The following is a 23402-nucleotide window of genomic DNA, read 5'->3' as shown; positions in this document are numbered from 1 at the left end:
TGTCCCTTATCAAGGGAGAAATTCAATAGTAATAGTATGATACAATTTGTTTTGAATACCCTAAAACTGATGTGCATTAAGTTATACTCAGTACTTTCCCAAGCTCTTTGAGAAATAAAAGAAAATCCACAGGCAAGTCACTCGGGTGGGATTGGAACCCCCTCTAAACCACTGAGCTGGGGGTTCAAATTGCCTCTAGCCATTGGGCTAGCTCCAGTCATTTTTTTTCACAGAACTTGGGAAATCGTATAGGCCTACTAATACTATAGCTCTTAATACACATTGGTGTAAGGGTAAAAAGCAAATGTATTGTAGTGGCGTTGCCGATCGACTGACCGGTAGGGGGAATCAGCACGACTTCCAACTGGAGCATTGCTGGCGGCTCCTGCAGGGCGATCCGGTGAACCTGCTTGCCATAGAGGGCGTCCTCTTGCTTAGACATTCTCTCTTGTGTATTTAGTATGACATGAATGTATGATACATTCAAACTGTGTGCGCTATTGCAACCCACGGTCAACACTACAGTATTCTTTATCCCTCATCTTAGTTATAGTATGATCTTTTTGAACACTGAGCTCTTACAAAAAACAAATTAACATTATTATTTTCATTTTATTTTGTCGTCTGTATAGGATGCAGCTGCTGCTATTGATAATATGGTAAGATGAGAGATTCAGTTATTCCTTTGTAATAATAATGATAATAGTGGCTTCTTATATAGCGTTCATAATATGTGTCACTCAGTAATGCTCAAGGCGCTTCAACATTCTATTTTTTCCCTGCAAGGTGTTGTGGAGCTTTGTTTATGAAGTAAGAGGCCCACCCTTTTTACATAGTACCATGTAATGGTTTACAAGGTGCTGTGGCACAATATGCTTCAGATCAGACCAGGAACACCGACGCAAACCCCTTCTCTTTACATAAGTTCCTCAGGTTACTTTACATGCATTACACATTCTCTGGAAATCATCCATTCGGAGACTGGCTGGTAGAGCAGACTACAATACCTTCCCACATTTTTACTCAGCAATTATGGTTAAGGGCTTGAACTGGATTCAAACCCACACTCTGCTTCTGACAACACCAGAGCTTAGGTCAGGTGAACTAGATTGCTCAGCCACGACACGTTAGAGGGAAGGGTTGTTGCTGCTGCTAAGCTTGCATATTTTTAACGAACAAAACTTGTGTATTTTAAAAAACAAACTTCATTGATTTATTTCTTGACAGAATGATTCTGAGTTATTCGGGAGGACGATACGAGTCAATCTTGCTAAGCCAATGAAGATTAAAGAAGGTCATTCTAAAGCAGGTAAAAATCAGCTAAGCAGATTTATTACAAAATGTTTTGACTAGCTTGCTCTATTCATCGTTGTTATTGGTAACATAACTATTAGTAACAAGCCATCGATGTTTTCCTTTCTAGTTTGGTCTGATGACAATTGGCTGAAGAAGTACGCTGGAGCAACGTTGAAAGCGCATGACGAACAAGAAAAAGCAGAAGAGGGGGAGACAGGAAAAAGAGCAGCCACCGATGCAGATGAGGTAACTGGCCAATCATAAGTCCATATTCAAATCCCAGGAACCAATCATGTTTATTTAAATGACCATCACATTCAATCCAAAAAGTACCCATTTGATAAATGCTTTTTTGAAACCTTTTTCCCCAAGAAATGTTTGCCATGTGAAGCAATATTTTGAGTTATATGTACATATGTACAACTATTTTAAGGATTCGGAAAGTGCCATTACCGTACACTTACAGTTATTGTATGTACCGTACTCAGAAAGTGTCATCAGTTGTACATATACAACCCATACAAGGCATTATCACCCATAAAATACTATTCACTTTGGGATGTACCAAGGCAACACAAATACCCAAGATACATGTACATTACCGTTAATTTAGAAAGACTTATTTGTTTATTTGTAAATACAAAATAAGAAAAAGAAAAGCTGAGCATTTCAGGTTCAAAATGCAAAGAAAGAGCAGGCACTGAAAGAGTGAATTAAGAATGGAAACTGTCATGGAGGGAAGGAACGTTCATTTAAGGAACAGGTTTGCTAACTTTTTTCTAAACGTCTTTTTGATAGTCTGCAGGTCCACCCCCCAAGAGGACAAAGGGCAACCCGCATGTGTACTTTGACATCAAGATTGGGCCCAAGCAAGTTGGGCGTGTCATTATGGTTCTACGAGCTGATATTGTACCAATGACTGCAGGTAAGTAACACTCCTGTAGCTGATTTCCTGAAATGCTAGGTCTTATCCCATCTCAAGTTAGTACGAATAAGTCGTCCTAACTTATGGATACGGAACTTAACTCTTCCTAAGTCCTAAGATTAATCCAAGTTAATTGAGTTTGGTGAAATCGACGGCAGACCATTTGGAAATAAAATATATTTATAAAATACCAATTGTTGGTATAGCTTTCCTCCCAATTTAGAATTAGGTTGCAGGAATGTCGTATGGGGGGGGGGGCTTGGGGGGGGTGTTGCAAGAACCACTGGTTCTTTTTAGAACCAACACTCAACAGATATTTTTACATGATGCTACCACATATCTCACCTAATTTTCTTTTCTTGTAATTTACAGAGAATTTCCGATGTTTGTGCACGCATGAGAAAGGCTTTGGTCTTAAGGGGAGTACGTTCCACAGGATCATTCCACAATTTGTATCCTTTGAAATTAGTCAACTGTAGAATGAAATACAGGGTATTGGTGCAGAGCACAATAGACTGATCCATTAGGCTCCGCCCACGGCACAGGTGTGAGCAAGAACATGTGAGCCTCTCCAGTGCCATTCTGCACAACTCTGCCGCGAGCGCCAAGCATATGCGCACGCATGTCAGACTTTATTTTCTTGGACCTTTGGTTGCACAATGGGTTGTGATTGGTCAATACGCAATGGGGCAAAGCTTAATGGATCGATGTATTCCATGGGTCTGCTTACTGTAAACAAAAAATCTGCCCTTAAGGAAAACAGGGAACGTTACAGGAAAACTCCATTAAAGATTTTCCGTGTTTCGCCACAAAAACTAGGAAACAGTACATCCTTTTCACTAGTGGATGTTTTTACATTGAACTACGTGAACTTAAATCATAAAACTTATTGGATAGAGAGTTAATTTCCCTGGTGTATTTAGAGCACTACTGGTTTGTGCATGATTCAATTAAGTCCACTGTATGGAAAAGGAATTAAATGTAGATAATCAGATAACATCTAGTTGTAAGATGAATAGGATGTTTTTCTTTAACGGAGGTTTCTTGTAATGATGCCAAGCTTATGCCAAGCATATTTTACAGGTTAGCAGATAATTTTTGCTTGTGTGCTTGGGTACTCCACTGTAATACGCAATCATTGCGTTATAACCTGCGTTTGCCTTGTTATAGAGTACTCGAGAATGATTTTTTTTTTTTCTGTATTGGGTTGGAGTCCTTAATGTGTTGTTCAGATGTGTCAAGGTGGAGATTTTACAAATCACAATGGAACTGGCGGGAAGTCCATCTATGGCAAGAAGTTCGAGGATGAAAATTTCATTTTAAAGCACACACAGCCAGGTTAGTGTCATTCATAAATACCATGAACAGTTTAGGCAGTCCTTTTTGTTAAAAGGAAAGGTTAACAAAAGATGTCTCCACAGGGATGCAAACAATAAAATAATAGTGTGCTCTCAATCAATCAAGTCGAGCGCCATCTAGAAGCTCGAGCCTGCTCCGTGATTTTTTTCCAGATGTTCCGGTCCAGCATGCAGGAGTGTAGTTCTTCAGCGCTGGTCAAGCCGGTGTCTCGCTTCAGTGTGTCTACAAAGGAGAGACTTCTTCTCCCACGCGAAGCCTTGGGTGGGCTCCCAGAGTATGGTTGGGCAAGCGGCAAGCTTTGAGTGGTGGACACAGTGCCAAGCAAGCTTGAGGCGGCGTTCAAGGATCTTCTCTGTAGCCTCTGTAGTGTTGTGTGTAATTTGACATTTGGCAGAACTGCCTAAGGACAGGAATTTAAAAAAAAAAAATCGAAAAGGGCAAGCTCAGCTACAGTTTTTCCTTCATTTCTTTCAGAACAACCAATTCTTTTCAGAACCACTACAAGATAGATTATTTCTGTGTTTGACCCCAAACCCTATTTTTCGCTGATAAGTTATGGTAAATTGATGAAGCTATAATTATATATGTCTTTCCTTCTATTCCCAAGGGTTATTATCCATGGCAAATTCAGGTCCCAACACAAATGGATCCCAGTTCTTCCTCACAACAGCCAAGACAGAATGGTAAGTATAGCACTGCCTCACATATTGCAGACTGGATTTTTATCTTCATTTGAAGGGGCAACAAGGCCCAAACCAGGGTAACAAAGACAATGGTAGCCTCCATGCAATTCCAGCCTTGCAATGTCTGGTCAAATGGTTTTTACCCTTGTACTGGCACCACATGCAAACTATTGTCTGTCCACAGTCCGACATTTTGTAATACAAATGTGTGTCTTTACATACAAAGTTAGCTCTGAATAGTGAAACATACATAAACAAAATTTAAACTAGAGAGGGACGTATTGTCTACTCATTCATAAAACAGTGTGTCTGCTTAGAACTATAAGGCCATTATTGCAATTTGTTTGGGTTTCATAAAATTGCTTTTGCATACTTTGGAACTCCTGGTAAATGGGGTTTGTTGATCTAGAGTGGTCTTCAAAATATTGTTTTGGCAAGAAGAATATGAAATTGGCATTAATGAACTTATAGTTCTGGGCAGACGAATGGTTTGTTTCCTGTGAGGATGACGGGCAAATTATTTTTCAATGACCTGACCTGACCTTTCATTGTTTGTGTTTATTTCTAAAGGCTCGATGGGAAACATGTTGTGTTTGGTCATGTGACTGAAGGAATGGACATTGTTCGGAAAATGGAAAACCTTGGAGACAAATCAGGAAAACCAAAGGATAAAGTGACTATTTTAGACTGTGGAGAACTTGTTTAGCCGTGGCTTTATAATGAGATTTCGTTTTACCTCTGTGGCTTGTTACGGAGTTTTCTTGATAACAATCATGCTGGAGGGGGTACTTTCCTCTAGACTTTTTGAACCTTGGATTCTTGAATCTTCAGTGGATGGAGGATTATGATAGGAATAAGTTTGTGTTTTGTCGACTCCTGACCAGCAACATTACATGCACAATGACGCATTTACTTGAATGACTCGTTTGGAAGCCTAGTAGTCACCATCGTTACCGTCGTTTAGAAGCCTAGTAGTCACCATCGTTACCGTCGTTTGGAAACCTAGTAGTCACCATCGTTACCGTCGTTTGGAAGCCTAGTAGTCACCATCGTTACCGTCGTTTGGAAGCCTAGTAGTCACCATCGTTACCGTCGTTTGGAAGCCTAGTAGTCACCATCGTTACCGTCGTATTCAACACTCCATTACCTTCCACCTTTTCGCTATAGTGTCAATGGTTCCCCTCTGCGCTTTACACAAGTTGGAATGGAACAGGCTATTGGGACCAAGGAAGAAACCATGGACATGAGGCTGGTTTCAAATGGTCGACCACAGTAGTCAACCAATGGTTGACCAGCCTGTGTTTGAGTCAAAATAGTCAACCTTTAGTTAACCCTGGTGCCCACTCGAACTTGCTCAAGATTGTAAGAAGGAGTTTGACAGTCTTAAAGGACTCTAGTAATGAACTTGTTTGTATGAGTGAATGACATCTGGCCTGCTTTTCATAAAGACTGTCTGCAGAATTGTAGCTTCTGAGCTATGTTCCAAGGCTTTGCTTACTGTAATAGAGAAATCTGAGCTTAAAGGGTTTTATATATTTTGTAGATCAATTTTTGGCCATGACATTAATCCTTTCTCTTCTCACTGCAAATGAAGATGTTCACAAACAAATATCACAAAAATTTGAATCTCTGTCTTGACTTTCGAGATTCAAATGTGTTGACAGAATGTTTATTTAATTTTAATCAACTTGAGAGAAAGGGAGACTTTAGAAGTACAATTCTGCAGGATGTTTACTGCCGTTACTATCTTTATTGTAAGTAAGTATTTTGATAAACGTTATAAATGCAGTTTCTTTGTGGGGTTAATACATAAGTATGACCCTACCTTCTAAGGGAAGGTACAATGTATACGTTTATTGAGAAAGTTACCTTGGTATTTTCGACGCCATCTCAAAAATGCTACTACGTCTTGAAATGAAATTTTCACATTGTATATACATCTACATTTGTATAAAGGATGAAAACAATAAAATTGTTCCAAAAACCCAAAGTATACTTTCCTTTAAAAATAAAGTACAAATCCATTAATTTGCTATACTTTTTTCTAGACTTCTGAGCTCAGCAGTTTTCAGGAACAAATTGAACTCTAAAAAATAAAATAATGATCACCATTTCTTTAACTTAACTGCCAGTACTTGTGTTTATTATTTTTTTAAACTAGGCTATTTTTGTATAGATTCTGCTGAATGTAGGAAAAAGGTAACTCAAAACTTTAACATCTAACTTCACGGAGCGTCTCAAAAGTCAAAACAGTAAGAATGTTCTAATCAGATCTCAAAAGTATTGCAGCGTGTGCAAACTGACTGTTCGTTGAATCGCCGAACCATTGGAACATTCAATGTGTGCTTTTAATTGTGTTCTGGCAGTCCAATGAAATGTGCACACAGGAATGTGCACACAGGAACGTGCTTTTTCACTTAAATTGTGCCCAACATTTGAGACGCTCCCTTAATGTGGAGTTATGAAAGATTTGTTTAGATGCGTTTACGTGTTTATGTGACATGAACTTGTAGGATCTGCTCGTGTATAAAATGAGATACAAGTACGATATGTGATATTCCTTGTTCCGACACAAAGTAATTTATAAACCAACCTCAATTTACTGTTCAGTCTCTGTGGTCTACTCTTGTTATAATTTAAGTTGATAACAGATATCCCTGCTCCACCCCAAGAAGACGATTGACATATATTAAACAGGGCTGACATTTCAAGCAAAGTTCCACAAGGGCCCAATTTCATAGAGCTGCTTAAGCGGAAAATACTGCTTCTTGAAAAATCCTTGCTTAGCAATAATGAGCAGGATGCCAGTCACACATTGTACATGTGACATGGGATTTTGGTTGGTAACCTTATTCTGGTAAGCATAACTTTGTACTGCTTGCTTAGCTTATTATTCTGGACCCCATTGTATAAAGCTGTTAGGCAGAAAACTCTACTTGACAAATTTCTTTGCTTAGCAAAAATCAGTCCTCACACCAATGAAAGTCAATGTCAATTTAGCTTGTAGCCCGTTTCTGTCAAGCACTGATTTTTGTGCTTAGCCTACAATCCTAAGTAGGGACTTCCTATTGGGAAAACCACTTAGGAAAACCCACCAATTCATAGTAATAGGCTTTTTGACAAGTAGCTGGATAGATATAATATGTACATGTATTACTATTAGATTGCCCCACCCACCTCTCGTGTGCAAGACGGTGGTTAGTACTCACACGTCCGTAGATAAGCACAACGCGCTTGCGCACCTGGTGCGGCGGGCTTCTTGTGTTTTGGGGCCGTGTGCCTAAAATCCAAAATGGAGTCGGGCCATGCTTGCTGTTCGCCGCACATGTGAGGAAGAAAATTGGTCCAAAAAGGAGTGAATTTGCTATAAATTACCACGTGAGTATTTCAATTTGCACAATCCACACTCATTGAATCTTTTGTTGGAACGAAAGAATCTAAAAATGTCAATTTCGCTGGTTTTTATATATAAGAAAAGTTCGAACACCCTGTCGTCAGTGATTTTTCTTGAGACATGGCGGCCATGGGAGTGGGTGAGGGGGCGGGGCTTAGAGCCGAGCACAACGAGTTTGTAGTCACGGAAACTGTTCTCCGATATTGTCTTTTTACCTGTGTGTCGTACTGTTGTTTTCTCCTGCTGTTGTCGGATCTGTTTAGCCTGAATGTGCTTTTAATTTTTATATTTTTTTTATAAACCTTTTTTTAAATATTTTTTAATTATAATTGAACTTAAGTGTGGGACTGTGTGGGGGGGGGGGGGATTTTTGACAAATTTTGTGGGGAAGGACTGCTCTGCAGAGGTGTTTTGTCACCTGTTCTAGAAAAGTTTCCGTATGGCGCCACCACTTTTTCATTCGATCTGAAATATATAGTATCTTATTTACCTCAAGCTCAATGAGAAATCCCTTTTTGTAAAAATGAGTGAAAAAGTGGTGGCGCTGTACGGAAAGTTATCCCCTGTTCTCCCTATAGCCGCTCACTGGCGTGCTATTTTATTAAATTTTTAATATTTGAATAATTTTATATGGTTTTTTGTTTATTTTTAGTTTCTCCTAAGTCTGTTCTATTTTTCATTATTTTTATATGTCTTTTTTATTCAATGTGTTTAGTGTTTTGACAGTCAGACAGTGTGAAAATAAAGTAGATATTTAAATTATTTAAACTGAAAAATAACCTGCGAAATGTCATTGTGAAATACCTGTTTTCTGGGTACCAGCTCATCATTTATAAATAATGCGTTTAAATCTTGAGTAACATGCCAGAGGTTAAACTAAGTTGAAATTCTGTTCTTATATATTCTTTCAATGAGTTCACAACTTACAAATATATCCATGGATGAAGTTATTTCTGAAAATAAGTCCGGATGTGATCATTGATCATCATGTACCGATTGATAGTGTGACTTGTGAGCTCGTGTTCATGTCTTGGAGTAAAGTCTGGCTCCGCAATTGATGTTTGGCGCAATCTTTTAATAATATCTTCCTTTTTTTTTTTTTTGCATCCCAAAAAACAAACAAGAAGTAAACAAAGTTCGCGCCTTAAAAGTGCAGCTTGCACAAATAAAAAAAGAAGGCTGTCGCATCTCCGACCGCCACTTGAGGGCAGAGTGATGAATGTAAGAAAGTGTTCACAAGCAAGTCAGTTAAGGAAGTGTCAATATATTTTCACCAAATATTGTCATCAAAGGACAAAAATCAAACATTTCTAACTTGTCCTTCCGATAGTTCCGGCTAGGAGATGTGTGCGTGCTTCTCTCCACATTGGGAATGAGACAATTCCCAATGTAAGTGGACTATCTCCGTTCTCGGGCTATAATTGACTCTGAAATTTCAGGGATTGTAAATCAAAAGACAATTTATGGATTTGTTTATTTTTATATGAATCTAAGCAATCTGCATGTACGTATTGACTCTGTTTGATCAAGTTTTCAAATCCATACATTTAAAAATCCATGTAACACATGAAAAAAGGTATCTGGTTGCATACAAAAGTTGCAGAAACGCGTTGCCTTAAATCTTATGTGACAAAATAAGACTGTACACAAAATATACATCGAATGAAACGACTCTTGATTCCCAGGAACTAACTAACTATTAATACTAATCTTGGTATTATTTATTCAGTAGTGTAAATACCTAATCACTGTGTGTCACTGTTAGAAGGTTGATTAACAATCAAAAGTATGTACATAAAATGTACATAATAGTGGAACAATTTTTATAGAATAAAATATGTGACAATAACCCAGGGGTGCTATTTGGCAGTCTTAAAAACCAATAAATGTTTATGTCATTTGCCAGTGATTAACCATTGGACAATTCAACCGAAACAGTTGTTGGCCACGACGGCAAACAACAAAAGTTGTTGGTTAAGACAGCCAAAACGCATCCCACATTGAAGGACTATATTGGATTGGGCAAGTTAAGGGCCAACAAAATTGCTATGATGACCGATAATAAGCCTGTGGTGGTTAAATGTTCGAAAGGTTAATTAGTACGAAAGCACCATTTGTTTAGTACTTTATTAACCATTTAAACAAAAAGATTTTTTGGGTTCATCTTCTGCACAATTTAGAAGAAAAAAGTTATGTCTGAAGGGAAAAAACTTTAACAAACAAGTTCAATTTCAAAACCTCACCAAAAACTATCAAAATACAATCACAGAAATAACCAATGTGGTCTTCATCCAAGTTCTTGGTTTTGAGAAAAATTGTCATTTGTCGTTGAACTATTTTTCAGACTGCTGTAACTTTGTAAACAGTTTCCTGTTTTCTCTTTTAATCTTTAATGACAAATGCAGCTCACTTTTGCGGTTTATACAGTGCTGTCATTTTTTTTGACTTCAAGACCAACCTGCAAAGCATTCTGTGGTTTGTCTCTTAGTTTAAATTTAAATGTAAACCTTAAGTCAGTCAACAGATTCTTCGCTTCATGAAATTACAAAATAGCAAACCAAGTGATGTGTCCATCGAGCTTATTTTTAAATTATGTATTTGAACCTGAATTTTTTTGACAAATGTCAGTAGTACTGAGCTGTTCAAACAAAGCTGATTCGCTGACAACGTATTTTGAACACATCATGACTTTGTGAAAATGGTGGTGATATTTGACCCATTTTCACTGAAAAAAAAGTGAATTGTTGATATCATTAGGACAGCTAATTAAAGGCATTATGGAACATACCAGGGTGGTGGGGTACAACAAGTTATTCTAAGAGACTTTCACAAGTCCCCTTGCTTCATTCCCCTTTCTCAGAACGTATATTGTCAAGTTGTTCTTATTATCAGTAACCATTTGCTATTTCTTACTACATGTCATATTCCTATAGTGCAGTTGTGCACATATAAATGAGTTCAGCTTTTAAAAAACTTTATTAATAAAAATAATGGATAAAAACATATGTAGACAAAACTATAAAACAATAAATGAAAAGTTAAATCAATTGATAGATGAATACATGCATAAATAAATGAACAAAATGAAATAAGTACATCTTTAAAGGAATCTTTAAATACAAGAATTAACAACGAGTAACTGGACTCAAAAGTAGACCTGGAAACAAAAAAAGACTGGAAATAAAAGCAGGAAAAGATCGTAAGGAAAATAAATGCATACATCAATAAAGAAATGAGTTTTGTGGCAGGACTCATTATGTGTTTTTTTATAATGCAAGCTGTGCATATCAATTTGTTACAACATGAAGCACAATGCATGTGAACATGCTGGTGATTGGTAGGCTTGCTGCATGTATTAGAAACATCTCTCTGTCTTGTGACAGTCTGGAGCTGAGTTATTTCATCTAACAAAGAAGCCAACTTGAAATCAGCTGGTAGGTCCTTGACTCTTTGACCCATCAATGATGTTTGACCTCGACATGTTGGGCATGTTATCCGTTGATCCGTCGCATTTGCATGTGAGAAATGTTGAAGACATTCACAACAATATGAATGAGTACACACCAGCATTTTGGGTTCCCTGTAGGCCTGGGCGAATTGTTCGAATATCCGGTTAATGGCGAATAGGTTTTCCTATCCGTAACCGCGAATGCCTTTTTTTTCTTAACCGGATATCCGCATAGGGCGCGAATACCTATTTACAAACCGGATAATTCTGTAATTACAACCGAGTAACCGGATATTCTTTAATATCCGAATATCCGCGGACGTCGGGCGACAACTGATATGAATATTTTGTCTGAATCCTTATGAAACTTCTATTAAGACAGCATAAAACAGCATATATTAAGTATTTAACTATGCTCACCTCCGTGAAGAGTTAAAACAATGACATTTCTGACGTAATTTGTTCAAAGATTACAAAAGTTTTCCTTCACGTAGAGTCAATCACGATCAAAAGAAAAAGCAAATCGCCATCTTTAAATTAGATCCGGTCATTTTTATGAATGAACCGAGTGACACTGTCTAAAACTAATATCAATCCGCCCATAAGATCTCATTCACAAACGAACAGCGCCCTCTAGCGGCAAAAAAAAAATATTTTTAATTTTTTTTTAATTTTATTTTTTTTAAATAGCGCCCTCTAGCGGCAAAAAAAACTATTCGAATATCCGGTTAATTTCGGATAGTTGGCCAGCGGTATCCGAATAACAAAAATTCACTATTCGCCCAGCACTAGTTCCCTGATACGTTCCATGCAGATGTTGCACGTAAGGTGTCGCTCACTAATCCGCTGTAAGACTGACTCTGCTGTTACTTTGTTGGCAGCCATCTTGTCTGTTTCTGCAAGAGCTGAATTTTAAACCTGTAAAATTAATGAAGAAACACTGATGTACAAACATGGTCTCTCCATAATAATGCTTACACAAAAGGTTGTACAGTAGACTTATAATGACAATAAAGTAAGAATTGTGATCAAATTTGAGCAGTCTTATGACAAGAATGTACTGGGGACAGCCATAACTTCACCATGTGACCAACTGATTTTTGTCTTGCCCACATAATTCTAACAACTGTACAGAGACTATGGTTACCTGATTATTCAAGTAATTATATGGTTTCTTGAAAATGTGTGTAAAGTATGCAGACCACATCAACAGACATTAAATCAAATTAGCTTGTCATTTCACACATCCTGCAAGTTTGTTCATTAGTTCATAGTCCATAAATTGAATGGTCTTAAAGGAACACGTTGCCTTGGATCGGTCGAGTTGGTCTTTGAAAAACGTTTGTAACCGTTTCTTATAAAATGCATATTGGTGGAAAGTTGTTGTAAAAGTAGAAAACGATGATTCACATAAACATGCCTTGAAATAATTACTGTTTAGGAAATCTGTTTCCATTTGTCATTTCAGAAAACAAAACTTACCTGTTCACTGGTTTAGTTTCTTCTCATAAGCACAATATTTCCAAATCCTAATCTTGTTTCCTTTAACTTACATAGCTCTTCTGCTGTCAATATTAAACTTACTTTATTTGTAATGAGCTATAAGAGATTGAAGAATACGTTTCAACTGCAATTTGTGTGGACCATAGCTGGGTTTGTCTGGAAAAACCAACACCTATATTTAGTTTGTCAAATGTTTCACATGGCTGAGTGTTGCACAAGAACCACGAGAAAAACCCTACTTGATTGATTTGATGGGGTCAATAGGTTATCCATATGTTTCAGATAATGGAGGGAAGTATGTTCATCCTGTGCCGTCCACAGTACATGTACTGTACACAATCGACACACTGTGTACTGGGTACTGTGTGTTTTGTGCCTGGGTCAAGCTTTTATGAATATGGATAATATCAGCAGCCAATCACAACGTGCTGACTGTTTGAACTTCAGACTCTGTATGTGTACTGAATGTGGTTGTAGATGCCTAGATGCATTATAGGGGACTGTGTACTGTGTTGTGTATGCAGCCACATGTCGGCTTGAAGCCTTTGCTGTGTATTCTGCAGTCACCACTTTCAACATCAAGCCTAATTTTTTAAAGCCGGTTCGTCCCAGGATCGGCTCCACAGAGTCTTTTATAATTGAGACTCGGTCTTTTACAATCGGAACCGACAAAAGCGGGTACCTGGTTCCACAGAAGAGTGGACCTGCTGGTCAGGTTCTCAACTTAGAACCGGGTAACCGAAGGAACCGCCCAAGCTTAGAGGTCCTTAGAGTGTTTAAGACTTTTCTCAAAATGTGAGATCACTGCGGGGTCCAGTGAGAACCGGGTCCAAGCTTTTTGGAAATTAAACGACTGCTAAAACTGTTAGTGACTGCATTGTTTGATCACTCAAGTGTGAAGAACTTCTGCAATAGCCATGAAAGCAAAGAGTAGTGCTGGGCGAAGAGTGAAATTTTGTTATTCGGATACTGCCGGCCAACTATTCGAAATTAACGGATATTCGAATAGTTTGTTTTCGCCCCAAGAGGGCGCTATTTAAAAAACCTAGAAAAAATTGTGTTTTTTTTTTGTTTTTTTGGCCGCTAGAGGACGCTGTTCATTTGTGAATAAGATCTTATTGGCGGATTGATATTAGTTTTAGACAGTGTCACTCGGTTCATTTATAAAAATGACCGGATCTAATTTAAAGATGGCGATTTGCTTTTTCTTTTGATCGTGATTGACTCTACGTGAAGGAAAACTTTTGTAATCTTTGAACAAACTACGCCAGAAATGTCATTGTTTTAACTCTTCACGGAGGTGAGCATAGTTAAATACTTAATATATATGCTGTTTTATGCTGCCTTAATAGAAGTTTCATAAGGATTCAGACAAAACATTCATATCAGTTGTCACCCGACGTCCACGGATTTTCGGATATTAAAGAATATCCGGTTACTCGGTTGTAATAACAGAATTATCCGATTTGTAAATAGGTATTCGCGCCCTATGCGGATATCCGGTTAAGAAAAAAAAGGCATCCGCGGTTACGGATAGGAAAACCTATTTGCCATTAACCGGATATTCAGATAATTCACCCAGGCCTAGCAAAGAGTACCTAGGCATGCACCTAAGCCACAATTCCCTGCTTACCATAGAAATATGCCAGAGTAAGCGCAGAAGTCCCTGATTCTTCACTAACGATAAGCAGAGCCATGAAATGAGGCCCTGCTGTTTTGAATGTTGAACCAGCCACTATTTGGAACGTCTGCAGGACCCCATCAGTAGTTTATTCAGTAAATGTTTAAATTTGTACTCATTCCTTCATGTTTTCTCAACTTCTACAGATGAACTAATGCAGACAAAGTGTCAGATCTTCAATCATGGTGGCTGTCCATCACACTAAGCAGAGAAAATCACAAGGGGGTAAGTCCGGCAGTTTTATCAAATTTGGGCCTAAAACTCAAAAAATCACAAGGGGTAAGTCCGCAGTTTTATCAAATTGGGCCTAAAACTGAAAAAATCACAAGGGGTAAGTCCAGCAGTTTTATCAAATTTGGGGCTAAAATTGAAAAAATCATAAGGGGTAAGCCTAGCATTTTTTATCCATGGGCCTAAAATTGAAAAAACCACAAGGGGTTAATCCAGCAGTTTTATCAAATCTGGGCCTAAAATTGAAAAAAGCATAGGGGTATTGTCTAGCAGTTCTATCAAATTTGGGCTTTATATCAGAAGGGGTTAAAGTCCAGCATTTTTAACAAATTTGGGCCTAAAATGTAAAAATAAATCACAGGAGTAAGTCCCGCAGATTTATCAATTGTTGGCCTAAAATGAAAAAATTACAAGGGGTAAGTCCAGCATTTTTATCAAATTTGGGCCTTTAGTTGAACAAATCACAAGGGGTTAGTCCAGCAGTTTTGTCAAATTTGGGCCTTAAACTGAAAGAAATCACAAGGGGTAATCTAGCATTTTTATCAAATTTTGGCCTTAAGTTGAAAAAAACACGGGGTAAGTCCAGCATTTTTATCAAATTTTGGTCTAAAGTTGAAAAAATCACAGGGGGTAAGTCCAGCATTTTTATCAAATTTTGGTCTAAAGTTGAAAAAATCACAGGGGGTAAGTCCAGCATTTTTATCAAAATTGGGCCTAAAATTGAAAAAATCACAGGGGGTAAGTCCAGCATTTTTATCAAATTTGGGCCTAAAATCGAAAAAAATCACAGGGGGTAGTGTCCAGCATTTTTTATCAAATTTGGGCCTAAAACTGAAATAATCACAAGGGGTAATTCCAGCAGTTTTATCAAATTTTGGTCTTTAGTTGAACAAATCACAAGGGGTTAGTCCAGCAGTTTCATCAAATTTTGGCCCAAAACTGAAATAATCATAAGGGGTAAGTCCAGCAGTTTTATCAAATTTTGGTCTTTAGTTGAACAAATCACAAGGGGTTAGTCCAGCAGTTTCATCAAATTTTGGCCCAAAACTGAAAAAATCATAAGGGGTAAGTCCCTGCTTTGGTAAAGCTGATTGTTCACTAACGATAAGCAGAGCCATGAAATTAGGCCGTGCTGTGTTGAATGTTGAACCAGCTACTATTTGGAACGTCTGCAGGACCACATCAGTAGTTTATTCAGTAAATGTTTAAATTTGTACTCATTCCTTCATGTTTTCTCAACTTCTACAAATGAACTAATGCAGACAAAGTGTCAGGTCTTCAATCATGGTGGCTGTCCATCACACTAAGCAGAGAAATTCACAAGGGGGTAAGTCAAACAGTTTTATCAAATTGGGCCTAAAATTGAAAAAATCACAAGGGGGTAAGTCCAGCAGTTTTATCAAATTTGGGGCTAAAATTGAAAAAATCATAAGGGGTAAGCCTAGCATTTTTTATCCATGGGCCTAAAATTGAAAAAACCACAAGGGGTAAGTCCAGCAGTTTTATCAAATCTGGGCCTAAAATTGAAAAAAGCATAGGGGTATTGTCTAGCAGTTCTATCAAATTTGGGCTTAAAATCAGAAGGGGTTAAAGTCCAGCATTTTTAACAAATTTGGGCCTAAAATGTAAAAATAAATCACAGGAGTAAGTCCCGCATATTTATCAATTGTTGGCCTAAAATTGAAAAAATTACAAGGGGTAGGTCCAGCATTTTTATCAAATTTGGGCCTTTAGTTGAACAAATCACAGGGGGTAAGTCCAGCATTTTTATCAAATTTTGGTCTAAAGTTGAAAAAAATCACAGGGGGTAAGTCAAGCAGTTTTATCAAATTTGGGCCTAAAACTGAAATAATCACAAGGGGTAAGTCCAGCAGTTTCATCAAATTTGGGCCTAAAGTTGAAAAAATCACAGGGGGTAAGTCCAGCATTTTTATCAAATTTGGGCCTTATGTTGAACAAATCACAAAGGGGTTAGTCCAGCAGTTTTATCAAATTTGGGCCTAAAGTTGAAAAAATCACAGGGGGTAAGTCCAGCATTTTTATCAAATTTGGGACTAAAACTGAAATAATCACAAGGGGTACATGTAAGTCCAGCAGTTTTATCAAATTTGGGCCTTAAGTTGAACAAATCACAAGGGGTTAGTCCAGCAGTTTCACCAAATTTGGGCCTAAAATTGAAAAAATCACAGGGGGTTAGTCAAGCAGTTTTATCAAATTTGGGCCTAAAATTGAAAAAATCACAGGGGGTAAGTCCAGCATTTTTAACAAATTTGGGCCTAAAGTTGAAAAAATCACAGGGGGTAAGTCCAGCATTTTTATCAAATTTGGGCCTAAAACTGAAATAATCACAAGGGGCAAGTCCAGCAGTTTTATCAAACTTGGGCCTTAAGTTGAACAATTCACAGGGGGTAGTGTCCAGCATTTTTTATCAAATTTTGGCCTAAAACTGAAAAAAAAAATCACAAGGGGTAAGTCCAGCAGTTTTATCAAATTTGGGGCTAAAATTGAAAAAATCATAAGGGGTAAGCCTAGCATTTTTTATCCATGGGCCTAAAATTGAAAAAACCACAAGGGGTAAGTCCAGCAGTTTTATCAAATCTGGGCCTAAAATTGAAAAAAGCATAGGGGTATTGTCTAGCAGTTCTATCAAATTTGGGCTTAAAATCAGAAGGGGTTAAAGTCCAGCATTTTTAACAAATTTGGGCCTAAAATGTAAAAATAAATCACAGAAGTCCCGCATATTTATCAATTGTTGGCCTAAAATTGAAAAAATTACAAGGGATAAGTCCAGCATTTTCATCAAATTTGGGCCTTTAGTTGAATAAATCACAAGGGGTTAGTCCAGCAGTTTTGTCAAATTTGGGCCTTAAACTGAAAGAAATCACAAGGGGTAATCTAGCACTTTTATCAAATTTGGGCCTAAGGTTGAAAAAATCACAGGGGGTAAGTCCAGCATTTTTATCAAATTTTGGTCTAAAGTTGAAAAAATCACAGGGGGTAAGTCAAGCAGTTTTATCATTTTTGGGCCTAAAACTGAAAAAATCGCAGGGGTTAAGTCCAGCAGTTTTATCAAATTTGGGCCTAAAGTTGAACAAATCACAAGGGGGTAAGTCTAGCAGTTTCATCAAATTTGGGCCTAAAGTTGAAAAAATCACAGGGGGTAAGTCAGGCATTTTTATCAAATTTGGGCCTAAAACTGAAATAATCACAAGGGGTAAGTCCAGCAGTTTTATCAAGCTTTGGTCTTTAGTTGAACAAATTACAAGGGGTTAGTCCAGCAATTTCATCAAATTTGGGCCTAAAACTGAAAAAAAAATCACGAGGGGTAAGTCTAGCAGTATTATCAATTATTGGCCCAAAACTGAAAAAATCATAAAGGGTAAGTCCCTGCTTCCGTAAGGCTGATTGTTCACTAACGATAAGCAGAGCCATGAAATTAGGCCGTGCTGTGTTGAATGTTGAACCAGCCACTATTTGGAACGTCTGCAGGACCACATCAGTAGTTTATTCAGTAAATGTTTAAATTTGTACTCATTCCTTCATGTTTTCTCAACTTCTACAGATGAACTAATGCAGACAAAGTGTCAGGTCTTCAATCATGGTGGCTGTCCATCACACTAAGCAGAGAAAATCACAAGGGGTAAGTCCAGCAGTTTTATCAAATTTGGGCCTAAAACATAAAAAATCATAAGGGGTAAGCCTAGCATTTTTAGCCATGGGCCTAAAGTTGAAAAAACCACAAGGGGTAAGTCAAGCAGTTTTATCAAATTGGGCCTAGAACTGGAAAAAAACACAAGGGGGTAAGTCAAGCAGTTAAATCAAATTGGGCCTAAAACTGAAAAAAATCACAAGGGGTAAGTGAAGCAGTTTTACCAAATTGGGCCTAAAACTGAAAAAAATCACAAGAGGTAAGTCCAGCAGTTTTAGCCATTTTGGTCTAAAATTGAGAAATCCTGAGGGCTTTTCTAGCAGTTTTATCAAATTTGGGCCCACAATTGAGACAGTCCAACATTTTTTATTGACATCTCACATCTGAAGGTACGATACATGATTGAAATAGAGTCATGAGAAGTGTTTTTAATATATGGCAGCTTCAGGCCTTGAACTACGCTTCTAAAGGTGCACAGCAATTCTCTTCTGGTAAGGGGCACAATTCCTAGGAGCAAAATGTAAGTTTGTAACTGGACCTTGCAAAGGGCACCACAGCAAAAGCACAGAGCATTATAGCACTAGCTGTGTATGCCGTGGGTTAGTTCAAGGCCTTGTGATTTTTTAATTTTAGTCTTGAATTTTACATAACTGCTTAGATTACCCCATAATATGGTGTGTTTAATCATGAACAAAAATGGGTTACACATTCTGCAGTTTTGTATTTAGTGGTGATGTCTATATCATCGAAGGTTTTTAATCTTTTCTTGTTCTTTTTTCGCCTTCTACAGATCAAAATCCAGACAGAGAGTGTCGGATCTCACAAGGAGTCGGCGTCCATCACCGCTAGAGATGCGCAACCTTTTTGTAATTTGTAAATATCAGTGTATTATTTAGTTAGAACTTAGTTAGAATGAATTGAGTGGTGAATCGCTTACCTTTTGTTGTTGTGTGGTGAATTGCTGACACTTTTTGTTGTGTGGTGAATCGCTCACACTTTTTTTTGTGTGGTGGTTTGCTCACACACTTTGTTGTGTGGTGATTTGCTCACACTTTTGTGTGTGGTGAAATGCTCACACATTTTGTTGTGTGGCCAATTGCCCTACACTTTTTGTTGTGTGGTGAATTGCTCACATATTTTTTTGTGGGTGAATCGCTCACACTTTTGCTGTGTGGTGAATCGCTCACACTTTTGCTGTGTGATGAATCGCTCACACTTTTGTTGTGTGGTGAATCGCTCACACATTTTGTTGTGGGTTGAATCACTCACACTTTCTGTTGTGTGGTGAATCGCTAGCACTTTTTGTTGTGTAGTGAATCGCTCACACTTTTGTTGTGTGGTGAATCGCTCACACATTTTGTTGTGGGTTGAATCACTCACACTTTCTGTTGTGTGGTGAATCGCTAGCACTTTTTGTCGTGTGGTGAATTGCTGACACTTTTTGTTGGGTGGTGAATCGCTCATACTTTTTGTTGTGTGGTGAATCGCTCGCACTTTTTGTTGTGTGGTGAATCGCTCACACTTTTGCTGTGTGGTGAATCGCTCATACTTCCCTCTATGTGATTGTCCATACTTCCCTTGTGTGGTCAATCATCAAACGGACACTTGAAACGTTGTCAAAGTGAATTGTGCAGTGAATTGCTGACACTTTCCTGTGCGGTGAATCACCCACACTTTTTGTTGTGTGGTGAACTGCACACACATTTTCTTGTGTTGTGAATCGCTCACACTTTTTCTTGTGTTGTGAATCGCTCACACTTTTTGTTGTGTGGTGAATCGCCAGCCCTTTTTGTTGTGTGGTGAATTGCTGACACTTTTTGTTGTGTGGTGAATTGCTGACACTTTTTGTTGTGTGGTGAATTGCTGACACTTTTTGTTGTGTGGTGAATCGCCAGCCCTTTTTGTTGTGTGGTGAATTGCTGACACTTTTTGTTGTGTTGTGAATTGCTGACACTTTTTGTTGTGTGGTGAATTGCTCACACTTTTTACTGTGTGGTGATTCACTCACACTTTTTGTTGTGTGGTGAATCACTCATACTTTTTGTTGTGTGGTCAACCGCTCACACTTCTGCTGTGTGGTGAACCGCGCAAACATTTTGTTTTGTGGTGATTTGCTCGCACTTTTTGTTGTGTGGTGAATCTCTCATACTTTTTGTTGTGTGGTGAATCACTCACACTTTTGCTGTGTGGTGAATCGCTCATACTTTTGTTGTGTGGTGAATTGCTCACACTTTTTGTTGTGTGGTGAATCGCTCATACTTTTGTTGTGTGGTGAATTGCTGACACTTTTTGTTGTGTGGTGAATTGCTGACACTTTTTGTTGTGTGGTGAATCGCTCATACTTTTGTTGTGTGGTGAATTGCTCACACTTTTTGTTGTGTGGTGAATCGCTCATACTTTTGTTGTGTGGTGAATTGCTGACACTTTTTGTTGTGTGGTGAATTGCTGACACTTTTTGTTGTGTGGTGAATCGCTCATACTTTTGTTGTTTGGTGAATCACTCACACTTTTGCTGTGTGGTGAATCACTCATACTTCCCTCTATGTGATTGTCCATACTTCCCTTGTGTGGTCAGTCATCAAACGGACACTTGAAATGTTGTCAAAGAAATGTTTCGTTCACGATTCTATCTCATTCATTTAGGTAATTCCAGTTTGTTAGGCGTGTGCTGATGTATGGAGTTTGACACACTTGGTTGCCATATAGTGGAGCCGGATGGGACTTTTTTCCCCAGAGGGTATTAGATAGGCGGGGTTTTCGCCCATCTCATACATCAGCAATAGCAGCCATGCAACATCTGATTTTTATGGTTTTGGTTTTCTTAACCATTGAAAAAAACACAAAAAAAAAACACAGTACAATTCTTGCTGTGCCTGAGTTTCTGGAAATATTATTTCTTTTAACAAAATATATAGAGTTGCATGGCTGAAATAGGAGACACTTAAGTGTCTCAATTCTTAGTAGTCAAACAAAATTTGACGTAATATTTCCTGTTTATTTATTAGTTAGCTGAATATTTGTGCAGATTAGTCAAGGTTTCAGTGTGTGCCACACTTCCTTTGTGTAGCGAGTAAGTGACACCTTCTCTTGTCCTACTCTGAGTTGCTTACACTTCCTTTGTGTAATGAGTAACTGACACTCTGCCTTGTGTTACTCCGAGTTGCTCACACTTACTTGTGTAATGAGTATCTGACACTTTCCCTTGTGTTACTCTGAGTTGCTCATACTCCGACTGTGTAATGAGTATCTTACACTCTGCCTTGTGTTACTTTGAGTTGCTCACACTTCCTTTGTGTAATGAGTAACTGACACTTTCCTTTGTGTTACTCTGAGTTGCTCACACTTCCCTTGTGTTACTCTGAGTTGCTCACACTTCCCTTGTGTTACTCTGAGTTGCTCACACTTCCCATGTGCTACTCTGAGTTGCTCACACTTCCTTTGTGTAATGAGCAACTGACACTTTCCTTTGTGTTACTCTGAGTTGCTCTCACTTCCCTTGTGTTACTCTGAGTTGCTCACACTTCCTTTGTGTAATGAGTAACTGACACTTTCCTTTGTGTTACTCTGAGTTGCTCACACTTCCCTTGTGTTACTCTGAGTTGCTCACACTTCCCTTGTGTTACTCGAAGTTGCTCACACTTCCTTTGTGTAATGAGTAACTGACACTTTCCTTTGTGTTACTCTGAGTTGCTCACACTTCCCTTGTGTTACTCTGAGTTGCTCACACTTCCCCTGTGTTGCTCGGAGTTGCTCACACTTCCTTTGTGTAATGAACAACTGACACTTTCCTTTGTGTTACTCTGAGTTGCTCACACTTCCCCTGTGTTGCTCGGAGTTGCTCACACTTCCTTTGTGTAATGAACAACTGACACTTTCCTTTGTGTTACTCTGAGTTGTTCACACTTCCCTTGTGTTGCTTGGAGTTTGCTCACACTTCCTTTGTGTAATGAGTAGCTGACACTTATATACTTAAATAAGTTGTAAATCATATGTAATGTTTAAGTTAAATGTACGAGTTGCTCCTACCAAAAAAATGAGACCATTCAAAAGAGTGAAACTGTCAAAAAAGAAATGACTTTTCTTTTCAAGCGAAGCCATTTCTTTGTGTCATTGACCAAACTTAAAAAACAAAACTTTTGAAATCTCAGTAAACCTTTCAAAAAGTAATATGACTTTTCTTGCAAGTGAAGCCATTAACTTTGTTTTATTTACCTAAAATAAAAACAAAAATATGGAAATCTCAGTATCTTGCAGAGATACATGTATGGGAATTTCTATCAAAAAGAATTGCAAAATTCATTTCTTTTTTAATAAAATTTTTTATTTTTATTTTAAATGAAAGACACTTTGAAGATATTTCAGAGCTTAGAAAATAGCACAATTTGTTTATACAGTTTCTTCATTTTTTGTTAAATGTTTAGGTTTCTTTTTAATGAATTTTTCAAGATTTAAAACATGGACTCATTGTGTAGGAGCAACTCATTGTATGTATGTTAGGGCCTCATCCAAACCCTCTGAAAAACTCGCAGAGTTGTGCAAACACCTGTGCCTGTCGGTGGACCCCCTCGGCTGCCTGGAACAAGTGGTGGTCCTGCTGGCCTGGGTGCAATGTAAGGTATGTTCTCTGTTCACTGAAATTCAATTTGATGCACCGCTAGTGTTCTCCTTCACTGGTGTAATGCCTTGTAAAATTTGACGAGCTAGGGCGAGCATTTGTGGAAGCATGCGTTCATACTAGGGCCCGAGCTGGAAGCTAGTGGTTGGTCCCTAAAAAGTTCTGGTCGGCAAGATCTCTCAAGACGTCGGGATGAGGGCCCCTTATAATTTAGCCTTTTGTTGGTCACGTCATTCTTTTGTTTTTGAGTAAACAGGTTTGTACTGGGGATCCTTCGTGATCATCAAAGGTGCCTTGAGATGTCTTCCCTTGAGCCAATGGAATCTGGACTTGGTGGATGACGAGGACTTCTATTCAGTTGATGATATGATGGCTGGAGAAACATGTTTTGCTTGGTCATGCCACTTTACATCAAAATATCTAGTAAGCGCACCAATTTTATTGCCTTTTGATACCAAAGATGACATTGGATTTCTATAATTTATAGTTGTTTTGTATTGGTTGGTATTAGAAGAGTTCAAAGGTCAGTTCTATGTCATGGTTCTTAGGGTCTGGTCATGGTCAAATGCAAATCACTGCAGGAAATTACATTTTAAATGTTCAAAGCCATCAAATTTT

General features: G+C 38.2%; 1 protein-coding gene across 2 annotated transcripts in view; it reads left to right on the top strand.

Annotated features, from left to right (window-relative positions):
* Positions 1 to 23402, top strand: part of LOC139952236 (peptidyl-prolyl cis-trans isomerase E-like) — a 24948-nt gene extending 1546 nt beyond the window's left edge. The window contains exons 3-14 of one of the 2 annotated variants that reach the window (XM_071951304.1): positions 633 to 659; positions 1228 to 1309; positions 1424 to 1542; positions 2095 to 2221; positions 2594 to 2673; positions 3454 to 3559; positions 4188 to 4263; positions 4834 to 7641; positions 14436 to 14514; positions 15783 to 15847; positions 18083 to 18160; positions 18960 to 23402. In XM_071951304.1, the coding sequence (XP_071807405.1) occupies positions 633 to 659; positions 1228 to 1309; positions 1424 to 1542; positions 2095 to 2221; positions 2594 to 2673; positions 3454 to 3559; positions 4188 to 4263; positions 4834 to 4969 (753 nt within the window). In that variant the 3' untranslated portion in view covers positions 4970 to 7641; positions 14436 to 14514; positions 15783 to 15847; positions 18083 to 18160; positions 18960 to 23402. The remainder of the gene's footprint in view (positions 1 to 632; positions 660 to 1227; positions 1310 to 1423; positions 1543 to 2094; positions 2222 to 2593; positions 2674 to 3453; positions 3560 to 4187; positions 4264 to 4833; positions 7642 to 14435; positions 14515 to 15782; positions 15848 to 18082; positions 18161 to 18959) is intronic. The other variant, XM_071951305.1, reaches the window with a different exon arrangement.

The sequence above is a fragment of the Asterias amurensis genome, chromosome 20, assembly GCF_032118995.1.
Source record: "Asterias amurensis chromosome 20, ASM3211899v1".
NCBI lineage: Eukaryota > Metazoa > Echinodermata > Asteroidea > Forcipulatida > Asteriidae > Asterias > Asterias amurensis.
Note: the sequence above shows the minus strand (reverse complement) of the source record. Positions and strands in the feature narration are given on the sequence as shown.